The sequence below is a fragment of the Siniperca chuatsi genome, linkage group LG22 (assembly GCF_020085105.1).
Source record: "Siniperca chuatsi isolate FFG_IHB_CAS linkage group LG22, ASM2008510v1, whole genome shotgun sequence".
In the NCBI taxonomy this organism is placed as follows: domain Eukaryota; kingdom Metazoa; phylum Chordata; class Actinopteri; order Centrarchiformes; family Sinipercidae; genus Siniperca; species Siniperca chuatsi.
In genome coordinates, this window is record NC_058063.1 from 5,138,643 (window position 1) to 5,159,784 (window position 21,142).

Sequence of the window (21,142 nt, forward strand, 5' to 3'; positions counted from 1 at the left end):
CAGTCCAAACCTCAACATTATTAACAATAAATTAAAATAATTAAAAAGAAAAGCAGCAAATCTTCACATTTCACTTGAACCATGAAATGTTTTTACATGAAAAATGACTTAAATGATCAAAACAGTTGCCAATAGATTTTTTTGGATTACTCAACTAATCGTTTCCGGTGTACTTGTATAAACTGTTGGGTAGTTTAATTTATAACAAAACATCATATTTTATAAACTCTTCATATGTTTTGTGTGTAAAAATCTTATTTTTTAAAGTAACTAGTAACTAAAGCTGTCAGATAAATGTAGTGAAGCAAAAAGTACAATATTTCCCTCTGAGATGTAGTGGAGTATAAGTAGAAAGTAGCATGAAAAGAAAATACCTATGTGATGTTGTGAAATTATAGGTTTGTTTCCACTTCCTCCTCTTTCGGCCCATTGTCGTCTGCCATGTTTCTACTGGTGCAGAGGTCACTGATTATATAAATTATGATATTACTGCTATAAGGTTCATGTAGCACAATAACTCGATTCTCTCTCTGTATTTCATGATGTTGCACTGTCTAGTCGATGTTTTGTAGGCCTATGTATTGTATTGCTGTAATGTTGGTAAAGACTCGATTCAGTCATTAGCCTGTTCGGTAATTAACCTCGCAAAGTGTTAAGCTAACTAGCTAGCCTAGCTAGCTTGCCCTGTATTACTGCGAACACAGTTAACATGGTTTCAGTGCGATACAGCAATAGTGGTTACTGCAACAGTTTCGTGATTAACACAGTCGTATGCCAACCTCATTTTACAGTCCTTAAAGGTCCAGTGTGTAGGATTTAGTGCCATCTAGTGGTGAAACCATTTGAATACCGCTCATCTCACTCTCCCATTCCAAGGGTGTAGGAGAAACTATGGTGGCTGCGAAACTCATGAAAAATGTAAAAGGCCCAATCTAGAGCTAGTGTTTAGTTTGTCCGTTCTGGGCTACTGTGAAAAAATGGCAGTGCAACATGGCGACCTCCGTGGAAGGGGACCCACTCCCACTGTAGATAAAAACAGCTTATTCTAAGGTAATGAAAACACAAAGATTCTTATTTTCAGGTGATTAGACACTAATGAAAACATACTTATAAATATTATGTTCCATTTCTGCAAATAGATCCTCCTAAATATTATATACTGGACCGTAAATGCCTTTTCTTTTTTCTGTCTTCTTTGCATGGAATGTGCTGTACAAATAAAGTTATTATTATTAGTATTATCATTATTTTAGTTAATGCTGGCTAACAGTAACAACTCACAGATATGCATGCATTTATTTTTTTGTGCTTTATTTCAGAAACTAGAGAGTTATGCACCGCTATGCTACGCTATTTCCATTTTGCAAGTAAAGAGCTTAAGTCAAATTGATTCTTCCCCCCAAAGCAGTCAACCTATGGGAAAAACTGTGCTATTTCTTTCACTTTATTTAAAGCAAACCATGACCACTTATAGTGACTTATAACCATATTATGATACTTGACCTTATAAGTAATAATAATAATACAATGCTTTATAGTGATTGTTATTATTATTATTATTATTATTGTTATAAAGCATTATGAATATTTAGTGCTTATAACTATAATTATACACTGCTATAAGCACATTATAATGCATTGTAAGTATGTTTATAATGCATTATAATGCACTATAGACATGTGCTTTATAGAAAGTGTTACCAAAAAGTTTTATTGATACAAATGGCATTCTTATTTTTGACAATGATAGAAATTAGTTTGAACTGTTATTGGCTTAAAATAATCTTTTTTTGTAAATATAAATTATAACCTAGTTCTTTTTATGACTGGGGTCTAAGGTCTTGCAAGGACATCTACTTTTACCAGAAGCCACAGATGGGAGATTTAGCTATCAGCCCACTTCCATATCTGTCTGTACCCTTCATTCCCTGAATCTCACACCCCAGGCCCTGATGGTGGAAATGTCATGAAGATTGGCAAAAATGATGTCCTGCCCTCCTAAATGACAATATTTACTTCTGTAGAGCTAACATCCTGTGAAAGACATTGTGGGCACTGGGAAACATCCTGTCTACTAAATCGAAGAAAACAGAAATGCTCACTGCAGACTAAAATTTCTGACAAAGGTAAATTTCTGTTTTGCTTCTAATACCGATTCCACCTCTACAAAGTTTATCAAAACTTTTACAATTGCTTGATTGTGGAGATTTACTCTTAACCTTGGGGGCACAGAGCTATGGTGAATATTCTAAAATTCTAAAAAGGTCCACTTACTGAGATTCTGTCTGAGCTTTCAAACGAATCCCGCGGCCTTCTTCAGCGAATGGAACTTGGTCAGGTGTCATCACTTGATCGAAGTACCTTGGACCTCGGTCATGATGCACACCAGACCAAAACTGGTTACAGCATCAATTGGTAAGGAGTCAAAGTCATTTACCAGGAGTCAGTGGTAGCCAGCATAAAGATTAAGAAGACCAACACCAGAGACCATCCTTAAATAGAGATAGGGGTTATGATGTCCCCATATATACAACTGGGGGCCATGGGGTATGGCTGAAATACCTAGGAATAGCAAACATGCAAAGTCAAGAAGGTCTTCTTCTTCTTCTCAGGAAAAAGTCTCTGCCACACGGAAAATGCAGCAGCAACAACAGCATTTTGTTCGGAATGAAAAGAAGACAAACTAGATTGGAGTAGCAGCAATAGCCCATGATGGCTGGATAGACCAATGTGACGTATGATACAAAAACCCCACAACAGTGAGTGCCTACCACAAAAACAGTTGCTAATTCAAACCAATGCATGCCCTGGGGGTTACAACTTGAGCTATGAGCTGCCAACATGTTCATCTGAGCACAGTGAATAAAAGGCGACTGGACTTACTGAGTATTCTTGAAAATGTTTCACCATTCATCCAGGAGGCTTAATTAGTTCTACTGACTCTTGGGGAGTTCTGTGGTATTTAACTTCTCTGGGTGATTAAATACAGAGGAACTCCCCACCAATCAGTACAACTGATAAAGTCTGCTGGATGAACAGCAAATTATCTTCAAGACCAGACAGCAAATCCAACAATTTTTGGTTTACTACTGCTTGATATTCCCCGACCTGGATGATAGAGAATCATTATAGACATATGAGCAACACTGCACTGCAACAGCAATATACACAGTCATGTTTGGTCTGCTCAGTGATGATTAATTCCTATGACATTTTCCAAATAATGAATTCCAAAGCTTTTTCATCTAGAACTCTCGAAATGTCAACTAGAAACTTTGCAGCACTTTCAGACACACCCACAGTAAATAATTAGGGAGGTGCAAGAAACAATGTGAGGATATGGTATGTCCTTTTTAAAGCAGCCACAGTCAGCAGATTCGGTATAAGCACCTTGTCCCACAACCCTGATGTAATGTAATAAAGAGGGTGATGATATAATGATGAAGAAATGATAAACTTCTTCCAGGGACCCCTGCTGTCCCATGACAGGGCAGGGCTCACGTCACTAATCGAAGGGTGAATGACAATTTTTTGTTTTACGACGGGCCTGCAAAAACTCACAAAGCATGAACAACCTAAGCCAGTTTAGTAAATTACAACTTGCTTTCCCTGACCGCGCATAGAACAACCTGACAACACCTTAGGACTCATAAGACTCAGAAGACAAAAGACAAAGAGACTTACTTTACAATGCAGAATTGAAATGTACATGAATTGATACGTTATGTACCCATAACCATATATAAAAGAAGGTGAAGTTTTGAGTTAACATGCTGATTTGAATGCAGGGCAAGAAACCCTGGACTAACAGGAACTGTTTCTTGATGTGAAGGAATTAAATGTGTATGACATCTTTACAAAGCGTAGCTCACCATTTTTGTTGTTGTGACACTAAACTATTTTTCAGTTATATTTTTGTTAATTTGGGACACACAGTTTTAGTCTATGTCCTTGCCTTCAACTCTAATGACATTTTTCAAAGAACATTTTAAACTGATTTCTTGTTTTCTTAACCTTGATATGAATGAATATAGTGTATTTGGACTCTTTGAGTAGATAATGACATGAACGTTGTTAATATGTACATATCTAACCAGAAAAGTGATCATAGCTTGTAATAAAAAAAATGTAAGACTGAATTTGCAACCCTGCAGAGTACACACAGAGGACTTTGTGTGTGTGTTGGGCAGGGCTGTTAACCCCTCCTCCTCCTTGTGCCTCTCAGGGAAGAGATAAATGGACACATTCATGGGACACAAAGACCACTGAAATCGACACAAACTTGTATTGATTTTATTCTTCTCATTAATATGCCTGTAGATAGATGTATGTAACCATGGCAACGGCTGTGTGTGTAGATGCTGCGGCCAGTAGCTCCTTCAAACTTCGCAACATTTTTGGTATTTTCCTGCCTTTATTACTGAAGCATGTATTACTTATGACAGTAATACACTCAGTAATACACTCATCAACATCAGAACTATTACTATTACTATTATTACTATTACTTATTACATATGTGGTGACACTGTATTTTATACTGTACTTTCATCATCAACCAGTAAACCCACTTGGTACTCGACACTTAGTTTATCTTATACTTATACCGACAGGATACTTATTTATTTTCTGACCTGTTTATAGTGTTTATAGTGTATCATATCGTTTTCTAGTACTTTCTCCTGTGTGCACTGACGTAAGGCAAGCTACTGTAACAAAGAGTTTCCCTACGGGGATCAATAAAGTATTTCTGATTCTGATTCTGAAAAGGAAATGCAGGAATTGGATTAAGTGCAGTGGACCATGAGGCGATCACTGCTCATGGCATCTCCAATACTGACAACCAGACCAGTCGGGCAAAACGTCACCGTAAGTGGTGTGACTGAACCAGGAAGAGAGGAAAGAGAGACGGCATGAGAGCTAAGCTAACCCAGGTCGGACCTAAGGCTATACCACTACTCAGTCTACTCCTGGTTAATGTCCAGTCGCAGGAAAATAAATCGGATGAGATAAGATTAGGCTAACTCAACAACAGGAAGATTGCTGTGCCCTCATCTTTCCCGAGACCTGGCTGCATCACAACATACCTGATGAAGCTATTGCACTCGATGGGTTGAGCCCTAAGATGAGAGGAGGCGGTCTCTGTGTTTACATCAATGATGCTTGGTGCTCAAACGCAGTTAAAGTGGATGGACATTGTTCCCCAGATGTGGAATTCTTGTTGTTAAGATGTCGGCTATATTATGTGCCCAGAGAATTCACCATTGTTTTTGTTGCTGCTGTTTAAATTCATCCAGATGCAAATTTAAACAATGCACTTCAGGAACTGTATGAGGTCATCAGCAGTCACATTACAAAACAACTGGATGGTGTTTTTATTGTAACTGGTGATTTTAATCAAACAGACCTCAGAACTATTTTACCTAAATTCCACCAGCATGTTCACATCCCCACCAGGGCAACAAATACACTGGACCATGTGTGTATGAATGTTTCTGGGAGCTACAAAGCCCTCACCGCCCCCATGTTGGTCAGTCAGACCATATTTCCCTGCTTCTCCTGCCTACTTACAACCAGCTAAGCAGATAAAAAGGGTCAAACCATCAGTAAAAACGGTGTAGACAGATTAAGCTACAGCAGCTCTACAGGACTGTTTTGAGTGCACTGACTGGCTCATGTTCAGAGATGCCGCCACCCAGGAGAACCACATCAACCTTGATGAATATACATCATCAGTGACATCATACATCAGCAAATGTATTGATGATGTAGTGATCACAAAGACAGTAAAACCATTCCCCAACCAGAAAGCCTGGATGAATGGAGAGGTGAGGGCTCTACTCAGAGCCAAAAAAGCTGCTTTTCGGTCAGGAGTCAAGGAAGCATACAAAACCGCCAGAGCAAGACTGAATGCTGGCATCAATGAGGCAAAGCAGAGACATCAGGAGAGACTGGAGAGAGACCTCAACACCAACAACACCAAAGATATGCGTCAGGTAATCAAAAACATCACAGGCTACAAAAGCAGGATCACCCCCATCATGTGTGAGGCCACGTTACCAGATGAGCTAAACACATTTCACGCTCGTTTTGATCTCCCCAACAAAGAGTCAGCTGTAAAGTCTACTCCACCTCCAGAAGACTGGCCATTGTCAGTATCCACAGCAGATGTAAGAAGAATCCTGCAGAGAGTGAATATGAGTAAAGCTGCTGGGCCTGATAACATCCCTGGCTGTGTATTAAGAACATGTGCCAATCAGCTAGCTGATGTTATTACTGACATTTTTAACATATCACTGTCACAGGAGAGTGTTCCCACCTGCTTCAAGACAGCCACCATTTTCCCTGTACCTAAAAGGTCTGCAGTGTCTAGTCTAAATGACTACCACCCTGTGGCTCTCACCCCTACCCCCCTCTCACCCCACTTCTCATAAAGTGCTTTGAGAAACTGGTTCTCCAGCACATAAAGAACAACATCCTAGCCAGCCTACACCAACAACACCTACATCAGAATGTTGTTTGTTGATTTCAGCTCAGCATTCAACACAATCTCCCCCATGAAACTGATTGGAAAACCTAGCACTCTGGGCTTGAGTACCACACTCTGTAATTGGATATTGAACTTCCTTACAAACAGACCCCAGACAGTTTGGATTGGTGGTCACACCTTTTCCACTCCAGTGCTCAACAATGAAGCCCCCCAGGGCTGTGTGCTCAGCCCCCACCTGTTTACGCTGTACATCCATGATTCCAGGATTGACTACTGTATATCATTTATTTTGAGTAGCATAAAGTACAAAACAAAATCTTGTTATACAAACCTGTGTTGTAAAATGATCAATAAATCTATCTTGTACCTTGTATGTATACTTATATAACAGATGCTGTACATGATGTCAGATATGACATTTAAACCTGGTAACACTGTTTATTACACAGTTATCACTAAGTGGATGATATTCTGTTTATTCATAATGTGTTGTTGTCTGTGTGTTATCTGCCAGCAACTGAGAGTGCCAAGCTTTCAAATGGGAGAAAAACAAAATGAAATTTGGTAACAGAAGAAACTCTGAATCCTGCACCCAGCCATGTGGTGTGAAGATGTTATCACCCTGCTGCCTGCTGAGGGAGAGAGACGGCCAACCAAAGCCGAGTCGACGTGGGATCAACAATAGCCGAAGAAGGAAGCTCGACCGAGAGGAAGAAATATCAGTTGACCAAATTGTTCCGCGGGACAGAGTGCATCCGAATAGGCTGTGCAGCCCACCCAGGAGGTATTGACCTGCGTCATTCTCCTCCAGCGCAACGTGTCCCTGGCCATCTGAACCACTAGGTGAAACAAAATACTTTTCCTGTGATATTTGGGTTGGTGCTATATAAAATACTAAAGTAAGTTAGCAGTAGGTCAGGAGTAAGAGCTCCCTTCAATATAGACCAAATCATGATACAGAATCATAAAGTATTTCACTCCTGCTCCCCGAATAACCTCTCACTAGCTGAACGATGCATTATTAAAGTCATTTCACTCATTAAGGTTAAGGTTCTTCCACTGTCTGTTTCCACAAATTAAGACACCTTACCATCTACCGCTGTACCTGGTACTGGTTCATTCAATCATTAATCATTTGGACTATAGTCTATTCAAAATTTTATTCAGGCTCTTATTAATCATTCATCGCTGAATTCGTTGCATTTGAACATTCACTGGTTCTCTAGTAGTTAGTAGGCATGTGTGTAGTTAGTTTATTGTTAGTGTAGTTAGTTTTCTGTGTGTAGTTTGTGTGTCAAGTTAGTTAATAAACTTTTCATTTATAAAAGAACTTGATCAGCCTATGTGGTTTGTGTGTATTAAATATTCTGGTTCCTTTACACGAAGAACTCTGTAGCAACTTCAGAGCGAGACAAAATGTATCATTAGCCTAATTAATTAATTAATTAATGAACTTATGAATTAATATATATGACTATCAAGATTTTCTCATTGTAAAGGAGTGGCGCCCCATTTTAAAATGAATTTAATGTAAGTTAGATGATGTAATTTAATATGAATGCTGATTTAATTCTGATAGCTGGAAGTGAGGGTAAATCTACTCCTTCCTCTTACCAAAATTAAGGTCCTTTGATATGATCAGTTTAATGTATTTAAACCTTTAATTTTCTACACCGACTTTACATCTCCTAGCCCGGGGCCTGATGACAGCATGTCAAGACGATGTAGTGAGTCATCCTGCCCTTTGTCAGGTAAATGGACAGAAATGGAGGGGGGAGTGGCATGAAAGAGGTAGAGGCCTGGTAAGGGAGGAAGGGTATATAAAGAGACGGGTGGTTTGTGAGAGATAAGGAATAATGCTCTTTCACATCCTGGTGTCATGTTATTATCAGCCGTGCCCACCAGTGCCAGTATTTCTAGACAGACAGAGACAGCATCCATCAGTGATGTGTCATATCCTGTAATGACAGGAAACGGTTGTGATTTGAGTCTGTGGGCCACTGACTCAATGATACAGGCTTAGAAAGGCCTTTTACTTAACATTAATTCATTGCTTCATGCAGAAATCCAGGGAATCTCAACAAAACAATGCATATTGTTAGAATTCTGCATGTCCACTTTCAAATATGTCAGTCAGGAATACAACCTTGGAAATCCTATTAGTACCATGGAACAAGCTAACCTGGAATGAAAAGTGAAATGCTGTTTTTGAACCCCTAGCCAAAGCTAATGAATAATGCCCCAGGTATTGGACCTCAAGGCCACCGTCACTGTCTGAACTTGGAGCTATTTAGTAGTTTGATTGGATCCGTGAGGCCCCCATCAGGTGGGATGATATGGGGCCACGGCTCCTTGGTTCTCAGGTCTAATTTGCCTGTACTTCTCCCCTCAAAGAGAGACGAGCATAATTAACAGGACCCAAACACCCACCACGGGCTGAACAGAGTCATTTTGGGGAACGACTCGGGAGGAACGGCAGCAAATGAAATGTAATTGCAATGGGAGCAGAGGAGCCGGGTTGGTGTGTTGGAGGCACTGATGTGTGTGTGAGAGGGAGAGAAAAAGAGAATGAACATGCCAGACATGAGGGAATGAGGGAGTAAATGAAAGACACAGAAGTTAGATAGAGAATATGCAGTTGAGAGAAGAGCAAGCAAAACAATGAGTGATGAGTGATCCTGAGCGACGGGCCGAGATAAACAGTGAGGAGCCATTCCTTCAGATTATAATAAAAAAGTAATGCACCATGGTTCACCTAAAACTCTACACAAAGTTCAATCTTAGTTAAAGGATCAATTCACCCAAATTCCATGGTTTCATTTCCCCAGGTTTTGAGACATCTGCCTCTGAGATTTCTTGTAACACCCCAATACAATGGAGCCACATGGAATTTTGTTGTGTGAGCATTGAAATTACATTTAAAATTCAGCTGTGAGCACTTGCAAGGAAATTCCATTTGTTTACGTTGTATTTGAGTGGCTGCAGAAATCTCAGAAATGGAAATCTGGGCAAGTAAATCTTAAACAATCTGCATGGAGATATACCACTAGAGGTAAATGAGTAAATATGTTTTTGTAATTTGGGGGAACCAAATATTGGCTCTTGTTATTCTGTTATATTCTATTGATATTTCTATAGCATATTGATTCAGTCAACAACCCTTTGGATACTAAAAAGCAACAGAAATATTACTAGAAATGACAGGAATTGACCCTTTAAAGTTCAAAGTTGTTGCAGTTGAACTCTACTACATCACCACTTCAACCCCAGCATTATTTGTTGTGGCCATTGCATTTACAAATGTAATCTTTCATCCTTAGAGTTATTATCATTATTTATCACCAATCTTAAGAGCATTCAAATTGGCCTTGACCTACTTGGTCTATCCACCAGCCCTCCCCCTCTACTCTTTCAACTATCCCTCTCCCTTTCCCATCATCTGTCCCTCTGCCCCTCTTAGTTGAGAAGATGAGAAGTGTCCCAGGGTCAACTATGTTCCTCTTGCTTCCAGGCACGGACAGCCCAAACAAATTGGGGTCATCAGGATGTTGAAGTGATGTGATCACACACATTTGGCCACAGATGGCAACAGTAATAGTGTATTATCACTGTGTACTTAAAGAGAGTGTAAAGGAACTACAGGCCATTGCAACATCTTTTCTACCAGTAAAACACTGTAGTTGTGAACCTGACTACAAACAATGTTTAATTGTTTAACTCCAGCAACATGATGAGTGGATCAGTCACCAGGTGTGGTCTTGGTTGGCAATTAACAGAAAATCACCCATTAAAATGAAAACGAGCCTTGAATGTAATATTGGGTAGAGGAAGAACAGGGGTCAACAAGACAACTAGAGCCTGTGTAAATGAATTTATAAATGCCTGCTGTCCCTTAATTGCCATTTAAAGTTATCATTAGAGGTGATTTTAAATGACCTTTAAGCCTAACATATGAAAGCAATAAAAGCAGAGATGAGTCTAATAACTATATAACAGGGGATAAAAAGAAATCATGTTGTGTGATTAATCATTTTCTGGACTTTGCATACACCGATTCCTCGTAGTATTCCTCTTGCAAGAACTACACACCAAAGAAATCTAAAAGTTCCTTAACTCCCAGAAAAGATTTAACTACAGCTTTTCATTAATCAAAGAGGAAGAGGCTACATAAGCCAAACGAGTCATTACATATGCAAAATTGGTTAATTAATTGTCTTAATATTTCTCTGTACTTTTAAACTCAAGTCCAACTTTAAAGGATTATTCTGGTTTATTACTTAGGTCTTATTTTCATAGTTTTGGCCATCATTCCCATCCCATTGTACTTACTAGGTTAATTCCTGAGCTCAGTGCTAAAAAAAAAGAGCGGTCACACAGGTTTTAAAAAAAACAACAGAAATGGTGGCCAAAACTACTAAAAACCCAATATACAATATAAACTGGAATTATTCTTCAAGCCCGACACATTCAGTCGAACTCCAACCTGTAAGCTTGAAGGGTCCAGAAGGGTCACGATTAAGCACAAATATTAATGTGTATATATCAAGCGTCTATCTTTCATCAGCCTAAAACACCAATATTTCAATAGTGTTTGAATGTTTGAATATCCATGTCAGAAAAGATGTACAGTGTCATCTTGTGTACAGCCCCATCCTTAAAACCCAGACAGCAAACAGAAAAGTGCCAAAAAGTACCTCTATCCTTTCACTTTACTCATTCTGCATCAATGATCCTCAGTTCCTTCCTCTTCTATACCTTTCTCTTTCCTTCAGCCTCCCTCTTACTATTTGTTGTTTCTGGTTTATGTTTCCGCCATCCTTCCTTTCTGTTGCCAGCTTCTCCATTCTCCATTCATTATTTCGCTTATTCCCTCCCTCCTCTTTCTTTTTCTCCAGTGACTAATCTAAATAGTCCTCTCCTGGTCCCTTGGCATCTTTCTACACCCTGCACCCCACTTTTTTGCTGTACAGCCCTGTACAGGTACTTCCCAAAACCCCCTTTTACTTTCTGGGTTTTCCCCTGTGATTCATCTGACTGAATGTGGCTTAAGGTACTTTCCCATTCCATTTCATTCCCCCTCAATATCCCCAAGGCGGAATCTTACTATGTGCAGTTCCAGGTAATCTCCCAGTCCCTTGGCACTCTCTACCCTGACCAGAACAGCTTCCTTCAGCTGTGTGCTGAAGCCCACTGCCAGCCGGTCTGCCCGTGTGCTCGGCCGGTCATTGGGTGGCCAGGTATATGTGATGAGGGCTCCGCCTCGCCCGAAGATGTAAGTTGTCCCAGCTGCAAACACATAAAGAGGATGGAAAAAGGGGGTTAGGACTGAGTTACGACATAATAATAACACTTTACAAGCTGGAAAGAAAGATGTTAGGTGCGTTCTCAAACACAAATGCAGAATATCTTTAGTCCCACAACAGAAAATAAATTTGGGAAAGAGCTGACTGCAAAGAAGTGGAAGGCTGACATTATGTACAGCAAAGTTGACTTTTTTCTCTTCATGTTTTGTAACATTTTATATAAATAGCATTTATGTATTCGCCTTTGTCATGTATTCTTTTGTTGTGTTGGAGAAACTGAAGGTTATAATTCAATATCAAATAAAGCATCCTTTCTTACTACTACTAAAAGAGTGGAATGGAATGGAAATATAATTTTGTGCTGTAAACATGAGGAAGTTTCATAGCACACAGACATGAGTGAAAAGTCCCATACTAATAACAAATAACTAATAACAAGAATTCTATTCAATAGCATTTCAGTGAAATTTTTTAAAATAAGTGACCTAAATATTCTATTTTAAATTACAATTATGCATGTGAAGGAAAACAACTCTTTCTGAGTAATAAAATAAGTGTGTTTAGCTTTAGCACTAGTACTAGCAGCTGGCTGTCACGCCCCTTTGAAATGTTAATCTACAAAGCCACTGCGGTTTCAGCTGCCTGCAGCTGCGTTACATTCAAACTAGGGTGAACTGACAAACTTTGTGTTGGCTATGCTGTCAGTATAACCACCACCACTCAACGTCAACAAAAGAAATACCTCAGATCTCCCTGTCAAAGGAACTTTGCCTCAGTAGTATTTTGAGTTCCACCCTAAAAAATCTACCCGGCTTCTAGACTGAGCAATTTCATGTTTGAACTGTAACAGAGGAGTTAGGACTAGGCTTGGCTCCAATAAGCCTGCTGGTGAATGAGAAATGATGGCCGTTGGCTGTGATTAGCATAGAGTAATGAAACCACAGTGAACTGCTCTGAACTCTGTGGGCTGTCTGTCTGTCATAAATACATACCTGTACATATAAACACAGACTGTATGTGTAGATACTAATGCTTATATGCGTATATATAGCTATATGAAGCTACACACTTAAAATACACACAAAATCAAACATACATGTAAATCAGTATATTTTAATAAGTAACAAAAGGTGCCCAGTTGAATTCAATTAAAGTACCATTATCAAGAACATGAACCGCATGTTTCTTTTCTCTGCATGTGTCTCATGACTTAATCTTTTCCCAAACTGCCAGAGTTTTAGACAGAAAACACATTAATGGTTCTCCTGTTATATTAATAGTCAACTCAAGAGCAAGACAAGCTTTTTCATTTTACTTTCTGAATAAATCTTGCTAACCTCACTTTTGATAGCCTTGCCAGCATCAGAGTTGGCAGGGCTTGTTTCCAGATGAATAAGATTCATTCAAGTTGTGTTTTACTCCACATTTTGGCCCCTGGTCTCGTGCACTCCTGGTCAGTTCTAAGAAGTGTCAAGAAACTTTGAAAAAGTGTGCTGTCTTTGAACAGCTTCGTGACTGTTTCTAGCAAACAGTCAGAAACTCAAAGATTTTCAATTTTATTGACATAAAACAAAGCAAAGTTGGAAAATCCTCACTTTTCCTTGCTAAATGAAGTACACAATTAATTGATTATCAAAATTGTTGTCAATTTTCTGTTGATTGGCTAATCAATTAATGAACTCATTGTTCTAATTGCAGTACTAGACACATATGCACAATCATGCATGGACACAGTAGAGCACAGCATGGGTTTTTATTCTTTACCCACTGTATGAAAGCATATACACCCACTCGTGAGCACAGACACACACACGTCCTTGTTTTCTCATGCGCTGCAAATCTCTCTCTAGGTTTGCTCTGGTCAAAGAAGATGGAGTGCCGAGGCTGTGATGACTGCAGGGCCAACAGGCCTTCAAACAACATCCACAGCAACAGGCCACACACAGTCTTAGTCATACACATGGAAAATGCAGGCACGCATGCACACACACACCCACACACACACACACACACACACACACACTCAGCTACCCGACACTTTCATTATCTAACTATCTGCTGGTAGCCATTTAAAATCGGCTGACACACACAACTCTCCTCCCTCTCTCTCGCTTCCTCTCTCCCTCTCCCTGGGTCTCACCATCCATCCCTCCCTCCCTCCCTCCTCCTCCTCCTCCTCCTCCTCCTCCCCCTCCTTCCCTCCCAGCGGAGCTAAGCCCTCTGCTCAGCTCTTGTTGTTTTCTCGAGGCTGTATTATTTTAGCGCTGACTAATTATCGCAGCATGGCAAGGAGGGCTATAAAGAGGTTGTGTGCCGGAGGAGGGGGAAAAAAGAGAGGATGGAGAAAGACAACAGGGTATGGAGGCAGGGAGTAAAGAGGATGGGAAAGTGCAAATTGTGAATGGTGGAGAGAAGAAGAAAGTTGGCATTGTCCTTTTTTTCTTTCCTGTATTTATTAACAGTGCAGCCCAGGATCTTCAAAGAAGCCAGGCCACTAATTAATTAATTGAGTTTGACCCATACTATTAACAAAAAGTCAGGATATCTCGGCATTACCTTGGCTATTCTTTCTTAAATTTGTCTCTTGGAAGTTCCTCAACATTATGGTAATGCAATGGTCAAATTCTAGAGTACCTTGTTACAGTAATTATAGGGACATATATTATTTTCTTAACTTTTCTTTTCATTTATAAATTTACAATAAGTTGGGGGAAAACAATCAGATATATCACAGTCAAGCTAAACTTTGATGAGACCGCTATAAAATCAAAATCTACATTGTCTCATGCTACTTTAGTGTGTAATTCTATCACTCTGTATTAAATAACAAATTATTCAATTATTCATATTTTTCAAGGACACTTTCATTCAGCTAGTCAGATAGCTGTTTACTCGACACAACGATATAGTGTTACTCTGAATCTCCATCTTTGTTGTAGTTTTAACATAATTTCAAGTGGCTAGTAGATTATTTTTTGTGCTTTTTTGCCTTTATTTGATAGGAACAGCTGAGGAGAGACAGGAAATGTGGGAGAGAGAGAGAGAGAGAGAGAGGGGATGGCATGCAGCAAAGGGCAGCGGGCTAGACTCAAACCGGATCGGACCGGTAAGGACTCAGCCTTGTACATGGTGCGCACGCTCTACCAGGTGAGCTACCGGGGCACCCCAGGGATTCTACTCTGAGATACAACACATCAAATACTGGGAGAATTAATTACAACTCACAACTCAACTTTCCAGTGAGATAGATCATATATGCTGTGTGTTTATAATGAGATATCTGTCAGTCACTGTGGTCTTTATCTAGTGTAACATTGATCCCACAGTTCCCATTCTAGCTATTTTATTCTATTCTATTTTTGTGTTGTCACCAAGTACAGCGAACCCATAGAACTTCATTTTAAATTGTAATTAAGCTCCTAAGGCTTCCAGAAATATCAAATTTATGTATAGTCTGCAGCAGTTTCTCAATTCAGGGGCCGTATCCTTCTATATTTGAAGACCGAATGCATCACAGCGGGTGTGAATAGGCTGTCCCATTTCAAAGGCTCCTTCAAATGTGGCCAACAAATGCGGCTTTCTTTTCCTGAATTTCCTAGAAGATGCAACGGGTGGATCCTTCGTAGCCCAACCTATCCCAAGAAAAAATAACAAAAACAAACTATGAAGGCCGCAACCCTTTGTAGACCGCGAAGACCGCGGCCCCTGAATTGGGACACAGCTTGCGTGTCATGCAGGATTCCACTTAAATATGTATGAAAGAATGCAGAATACATACGCATTCCATTTGATGTAATGGTGCAGCAACACAAAATGGCATCATTTGGAACCAGCAGATACATATGATGCTGAAATATCTAATATACGGTGACAAAGGCCCTCAAAAACTCACATGAATCTAATACTGAGAGCTTATTTTGGGTGTACCATGAATTAGACATGCAGCACGCATCATCTCTGCATATCTTACGTGTGTACTCACAGTGAACTAATTCTCATCAATTAACACCCCTCTCATGCAAAGCATCTAACATATGCTTTGTCTTCCCTAGAGAGTTTGCTGTACTCCCGATGCCACAGTCACAGTCACACTTGTCACTTTTCACTTTGTCTTTATCATTAGCACATTCGGTTTACTGGCATGAATGTCACAAACAGAAGGGCAAAAGTTGAGAAAGAAAAAAGAAACAACAAACAAGAACCTCTTCCTGGAAATACTTTCTCCTTCTACTTCTCTCGTTCCTTCATCCATCCAATGAGCTGGTGTTGACTTTGCCTGCTTTGATTTTTCCAGCTGATAGTGGCCACCTGCTACTTTGTGCACTTGTATACGTGCGTGCATGTGTCTGTGTGTATCTGGGCTCTTCTCTCCTCTAAATGAGGAGACAAAGGAGGTGCAGGGTCTCTAATGAGTAGTCTGACAGGGCGCATCCATGTGTCACTGTTTCTCCCAGCAAACACCTGCTGCTCTGGTAGAGGCAAAATCCACAGAATACTGCAAGGCAACGCACACTAATATGGAGATGAGATGTAGTGAAAAAGAAAGACAAAAGGTCTTTATCAAATCCAAGAAGACACGTCTGGATGTATGTATATATGTCTGTCCTTCGATTTTCTCGACAACCGTTCATCCAATCGACTTCACACTTGATGGGTGTATTGACATGTTGAATGCGAGCTCTTGAGATCTATGGGACACATTTATTAGTAGTGCGTTACTACCGCCGTAAGTACACACTGTGTAGTGTATTGAGAGGGGACCCCTATTAACTGCTACACCGCTGAACGGCATGCTGGGTATAGCTCGCTACAGTACATTCAAGAACAGATGAAGAAAGATAGACCGGAGAGACCAGAGATGCTGGAAGGAGTCTCTTTCTCTCTGTATGTATGTCTGTCCTTCGATTTTCTCGACAACCGTTCGACATCCTATTGACTTCATAGTTGGTGGGTGAATTGCTGAGGACCCAATGAAGTCCAGTGTCAAGTGTGAAGTTGTTTGGATGAGTGGTTCTCCAGAAAGCTGCAAGCAGCAAAACTGGAGGCCAAGCAACTGAATTGGCACGTTTTGAACAGGCACTGCCCTAGCCTAAAGTAATATAGCAGTCAAGTATATGGTTAAAACATAAAAAAAACCTCCGGGATTGTCCTTTGGTTAGCTGGTATATGCAAGACTGTCCTCACTGGAAAAATGACAACAACTGCTTGTTGTTCAAATGCTTGAAATTACCTATGGTGATGTTCTAACAAATGACCTCTTGTGGTCAAGTGAGGAATTACTATCCTCACTCAGAAACAAAAATAGCGTCGTAAAATCTTTTTGTGGGGGTTTATTGTCGCACACAAAGAGTTTGACTTTGACACTGAGGGCTTGGCTTTGTGTTTCCTACCTACAATCAGCGTTGAAGTCTTTAAAACATGACCATAATCTTTCCCTAAATTCCAAAGAGATGTTAACCAAAGAGATGGAACATCAGGAAACACCCATATGATTTGTTTTTGTTATGGCCACATGAATAGGAGGCCACTAGCAAACAACATATTTTGTTGTTAGTTATTAGGTTTGGGGACTTGTTGCCATGCCTGTGACTATGCGCATAAGCATACATGCATGTATGCATGACAGAAAATGTGAAAATGTGTGCATTTGTGTTTCTGCAACTGTTTAAGAGAACAAGGCAGACAGAAGAATTGGCATCTAAGTTCTCCCAAACATCAACTGCATTTATTGAAAACTGTGAGTTAAAAGTAAATTAGTGCTGCCTTGGGAGTTGTCGGCAAACAAAAACCTGGCCAGGTATGGATTTCTCTGACCTTTAGTCCACCGTAGTCTAATCAAGAAATCTGCCTGGCCGCTTTCGCTAGAATAACAACAATAATGGAAATGCTCTGTTGCACTCGTGTGTCCGTCCCCTTCCCCATCCAAAAAAGAGGCTAAATATTTATTACTTTTGTCCAATTAGCTCTGGCGCCATTGATCTGGCCAATCAATCCTACCTGCGGCGCTAGAGGTGGAGAAAATGCAAAGAGATGAATTAAAACATCGTGGGATGCCCATTGATTATTATTTCCATTCACATGGGCCGGCTGGTAATTTGGTTTGAAGAACGGACAAAAAAATAAATTTTCCTTTGTCCATGGATCCAGTGGAAAAATAATCAGAAAAGACTCATGAAGTAATGAAAAATGTATTGATTTAGATTTTTCACACCCCTATCCTTTTCCTCACTCTTCTTCTCTATATTGAGGCAAAAGAAGAGTGTATTTAGGATTGAGTTTATCATTTGGGATGCTTTTTCTGCCAAAAGCCATTGATTTGGATAGTGGATTCTAGGCCACTTCCATCTAACGTGGGGATAAACAGGTCATATCAGAGAAAGCAGTTGCCATGATTTTGCATTATGGCCTGCAGTGTCGAACACCAGAAAGCCTCATGGGAGCCGACAGTGTGAAAACTGCGTGACAGGCCAGTGATACAACGGAAATTCTACAAGCAAAAAAGGACTGATGGTGGTCATGAAGTCAATTTTTAGGAGGCAATAAGCCTCAAGGCGCACTAGCACTGTACACCCACGTAAATTTATATACACTTCTTATTTTAAACTCTCATACAGGCTCTCAAACAATAACTCAATAACACACAGATGGTTCCTCTAACCTTTATGTATTATTGCATCAGTGCAGACTGATTCTTTGAAGCTTAAAGGGACAGTTCACCCCAAAATCAAAAATACATATTTTCTTCTCTTACCTGTTGTGCTATTTATCCATCTAGATTGTTTTGGTGTGAGTTACCGAGTGTTGGAGCTATCGGCCATAGAGATGTCTGCCGTCTGCTGCTGTCAGCAGTGTCATGTCAGGAACTGTTTTCTTTCTACCGATAGTTCCTACATGAAACTGCTCACAGCAAGGTCTGTGGATTATCTTGAGTAACTGGGTCATGATTTCTGGAAAGAGACATTGCTGTTGAGTTTTTCAAATGTATTTTTTGGCGCTTTGAGCACCAAAACTCGGCAACTCACACCAAAACAATCTAGATGGATAAATAGCACTACAGGTAAGAGGGAAAATATGTCATTTTGATATTGGGGTGAACTGTCCCTTTAAGGAGAGAGCCAGAGCTATTGATTCCTTTTAAACTAGAAGACTGAAACCATTTTTGCTACTAACATATATTTCAGAGACACAATGGGATGCAAAGACTGGGAGAAAAAAAGACAGAGAGAGAAAGGGGTTGAAATGAGACATTTAGCAAAAGTTCCCAGACAGCTGTTGATCTTTGAAGTTGCTAAGTTACATACATAAACACCCTGACAAGAACTTGGTGAAGAGCACGCACACTTTGCTGACATTTTAGGGTCTTTCCATTTCTTCCCCTCACTTGTGTGGGCGCACACACACACACACAAACACCCTCAGATGCAAACACTCCCTTTTCGCAGTCTAACAACCTTGTCAACATCGCCGCCTTTGCTCTGATAGCTATTTCTCTGTGGCGGTATATAAGAAAATTTAGACAAAGATTGGCTGCATCTAGAGTGGAAATAGCAAGTCATCCCCCTCTGATGTGGTTGGATAATATTCCTCTTCTATCTATGCTTTCTGCAAGATTGCTTCAAAAGATGAGAGGGACCTTCCTGTTACATGAGATGAGACCACTTGATTACAGGCAGTCTCAAGGTTTCCAACATTTTCCAGTTAGGGACAACACATAATGTGTTAACCATTTTTTTGTCGATACATGGATTTGTTGAATGTGATATCTTTTTAAACATGCAAAGGAATTCAGACAAGATGCTAATCAGATCTGGACTGCACAGCTTCTGCACAGTTCTTGTGACTCTCATGCATCTACTATCTGTAATACAAGTGAGAAGGTTAAGACAGTAAGAAGGATGTATTTGAAAGCCATTTAAAGACATCGTTTCTGTAACTGACAACTTACTTTATCATACCTGACACAGCTATAATTGTTGTGATTTGGTTAAATCCCGTCCATTTAATACCTCAAGGATATTCAAACTATGTCTTTCTTTTAGACTTAGTTTGATCTCAACAGGCTGATAAGAACTTCAATTGTAATTGGGTCTGCAGAGTTCTGCAGTACTAGCTGGGAAATGCTGCACCTCAGTAGTCTGGACTGTATTTTAAAACAGTAATTGGACCCTATACTTGAAAAGTAATTGGACTGATTATACATATTTCACATGCTGCGCATACCCTTGACTATATCACCAAATCTGGAGATGAAATATGTTCCTTGAACTACATTTGTAAAGTATGAAGATCTCCTCAAGTGACAGTATCACCAATTAATATGTCTAAATTTATCTGACATGCTAAATGGACTGTACTTATATAGCACCTTTCTGACTACTCAAAGCGCTGCAAATACATATCACATTCACACACAATGGCAGAATTGCGCATCAAAGTAACTTTGGGGTTAATGTGGGGTTTAGTGTCTTACGCAAGGACACTTCGACACAGTCATCATGTCAATGTGAATGTACATGCCATTTAATCCTCAAAAAGTAATATCAGGGAGGTCACTCAATGTCATTTAGGTCTAGCATTTAAGCAGCTGCAGCTAGCATAGCCCTTGTGTAGATTTTGTTTTGGGTGCTATTGATGGTCCAGGGCCCTGTGGGAATTCCAGACATGGGCAAAATAATCTAGTTGGGAAGTATCAGTGGAAAGGGGTCAAAGTCATCGCCCAAGAGTCAAAGAGGCCATTCACATCTGATGGCAAAGACTATTCTATAATACAGAAAGGGATTATGACTAAATGTTATCACATGACCAAAGTTTCAGACTTGCGAGATAACACTTGAGCATGTGAGCAAGCTCCATTTGCTCATAAAGACTGATAAATATGGTACAAAGGTCCTGAAAAGCTTGTAAGTGTAGCTTTAAATTGAGATTATTTTGTCATATACTGCTCCTAATGTAAACCCCCCCCCAGAAATTCCATGTTAAAATCTAATTGTTGGTCAAAGTAACCTTAGATTAGTGTAAGTCCAGTGCAAGGGTGTAAGAAAGAAGGACGCCAATATAATCAAGCCTTTCACTGTTGCTAATAACTGAAAAAATGTTACCCATGATTAGCTAGTTCAGGTTAGCTCAATTATGTTTGGCTATAGCCACGCATCTAGGCAGGCTAGTAAGCTAGCCTGATGGCTTTCAAACACTAAGGCTCTTTCTTACTTCTTCTTCCAACTTTGATATGGCCAGTAACTATATACTGTGGTCCTTGTCACTGCTAATTCCACATACATGATACACAGCTGTGCCTTTTACAATTCAGGAGGATTCAAATGTATCTCCTATTTTGCTTTCAACACCAATG

General features: G+C 39.9%; 1 protein-coding gene across 8 annotated transcripts in view; it reads right to left on the bottom strand.

Moving 5' to 3' along the window:
* Positions 1-21,142, bottom strand: part of nrxn2b (neurexin 2b) — a 736,473-nt gene that overhangs the window by 129,400 nt on the left and 585,931 nt on the right. For all 8 annotated transcript variants that reach the window (XM_044183093.1, XM_044183092.1, XM_044183090.1 and 5 more), the window contains one exon: positions 11,595-11,776. In XM_044183093.1, coding sequence (XP_044039028.1) covers positions 11,595-11,776 — 182 coding nt within the window. The remainder of the gene's footprint in view (positions 1-11,594; positions 11,777-21,142) is intronic.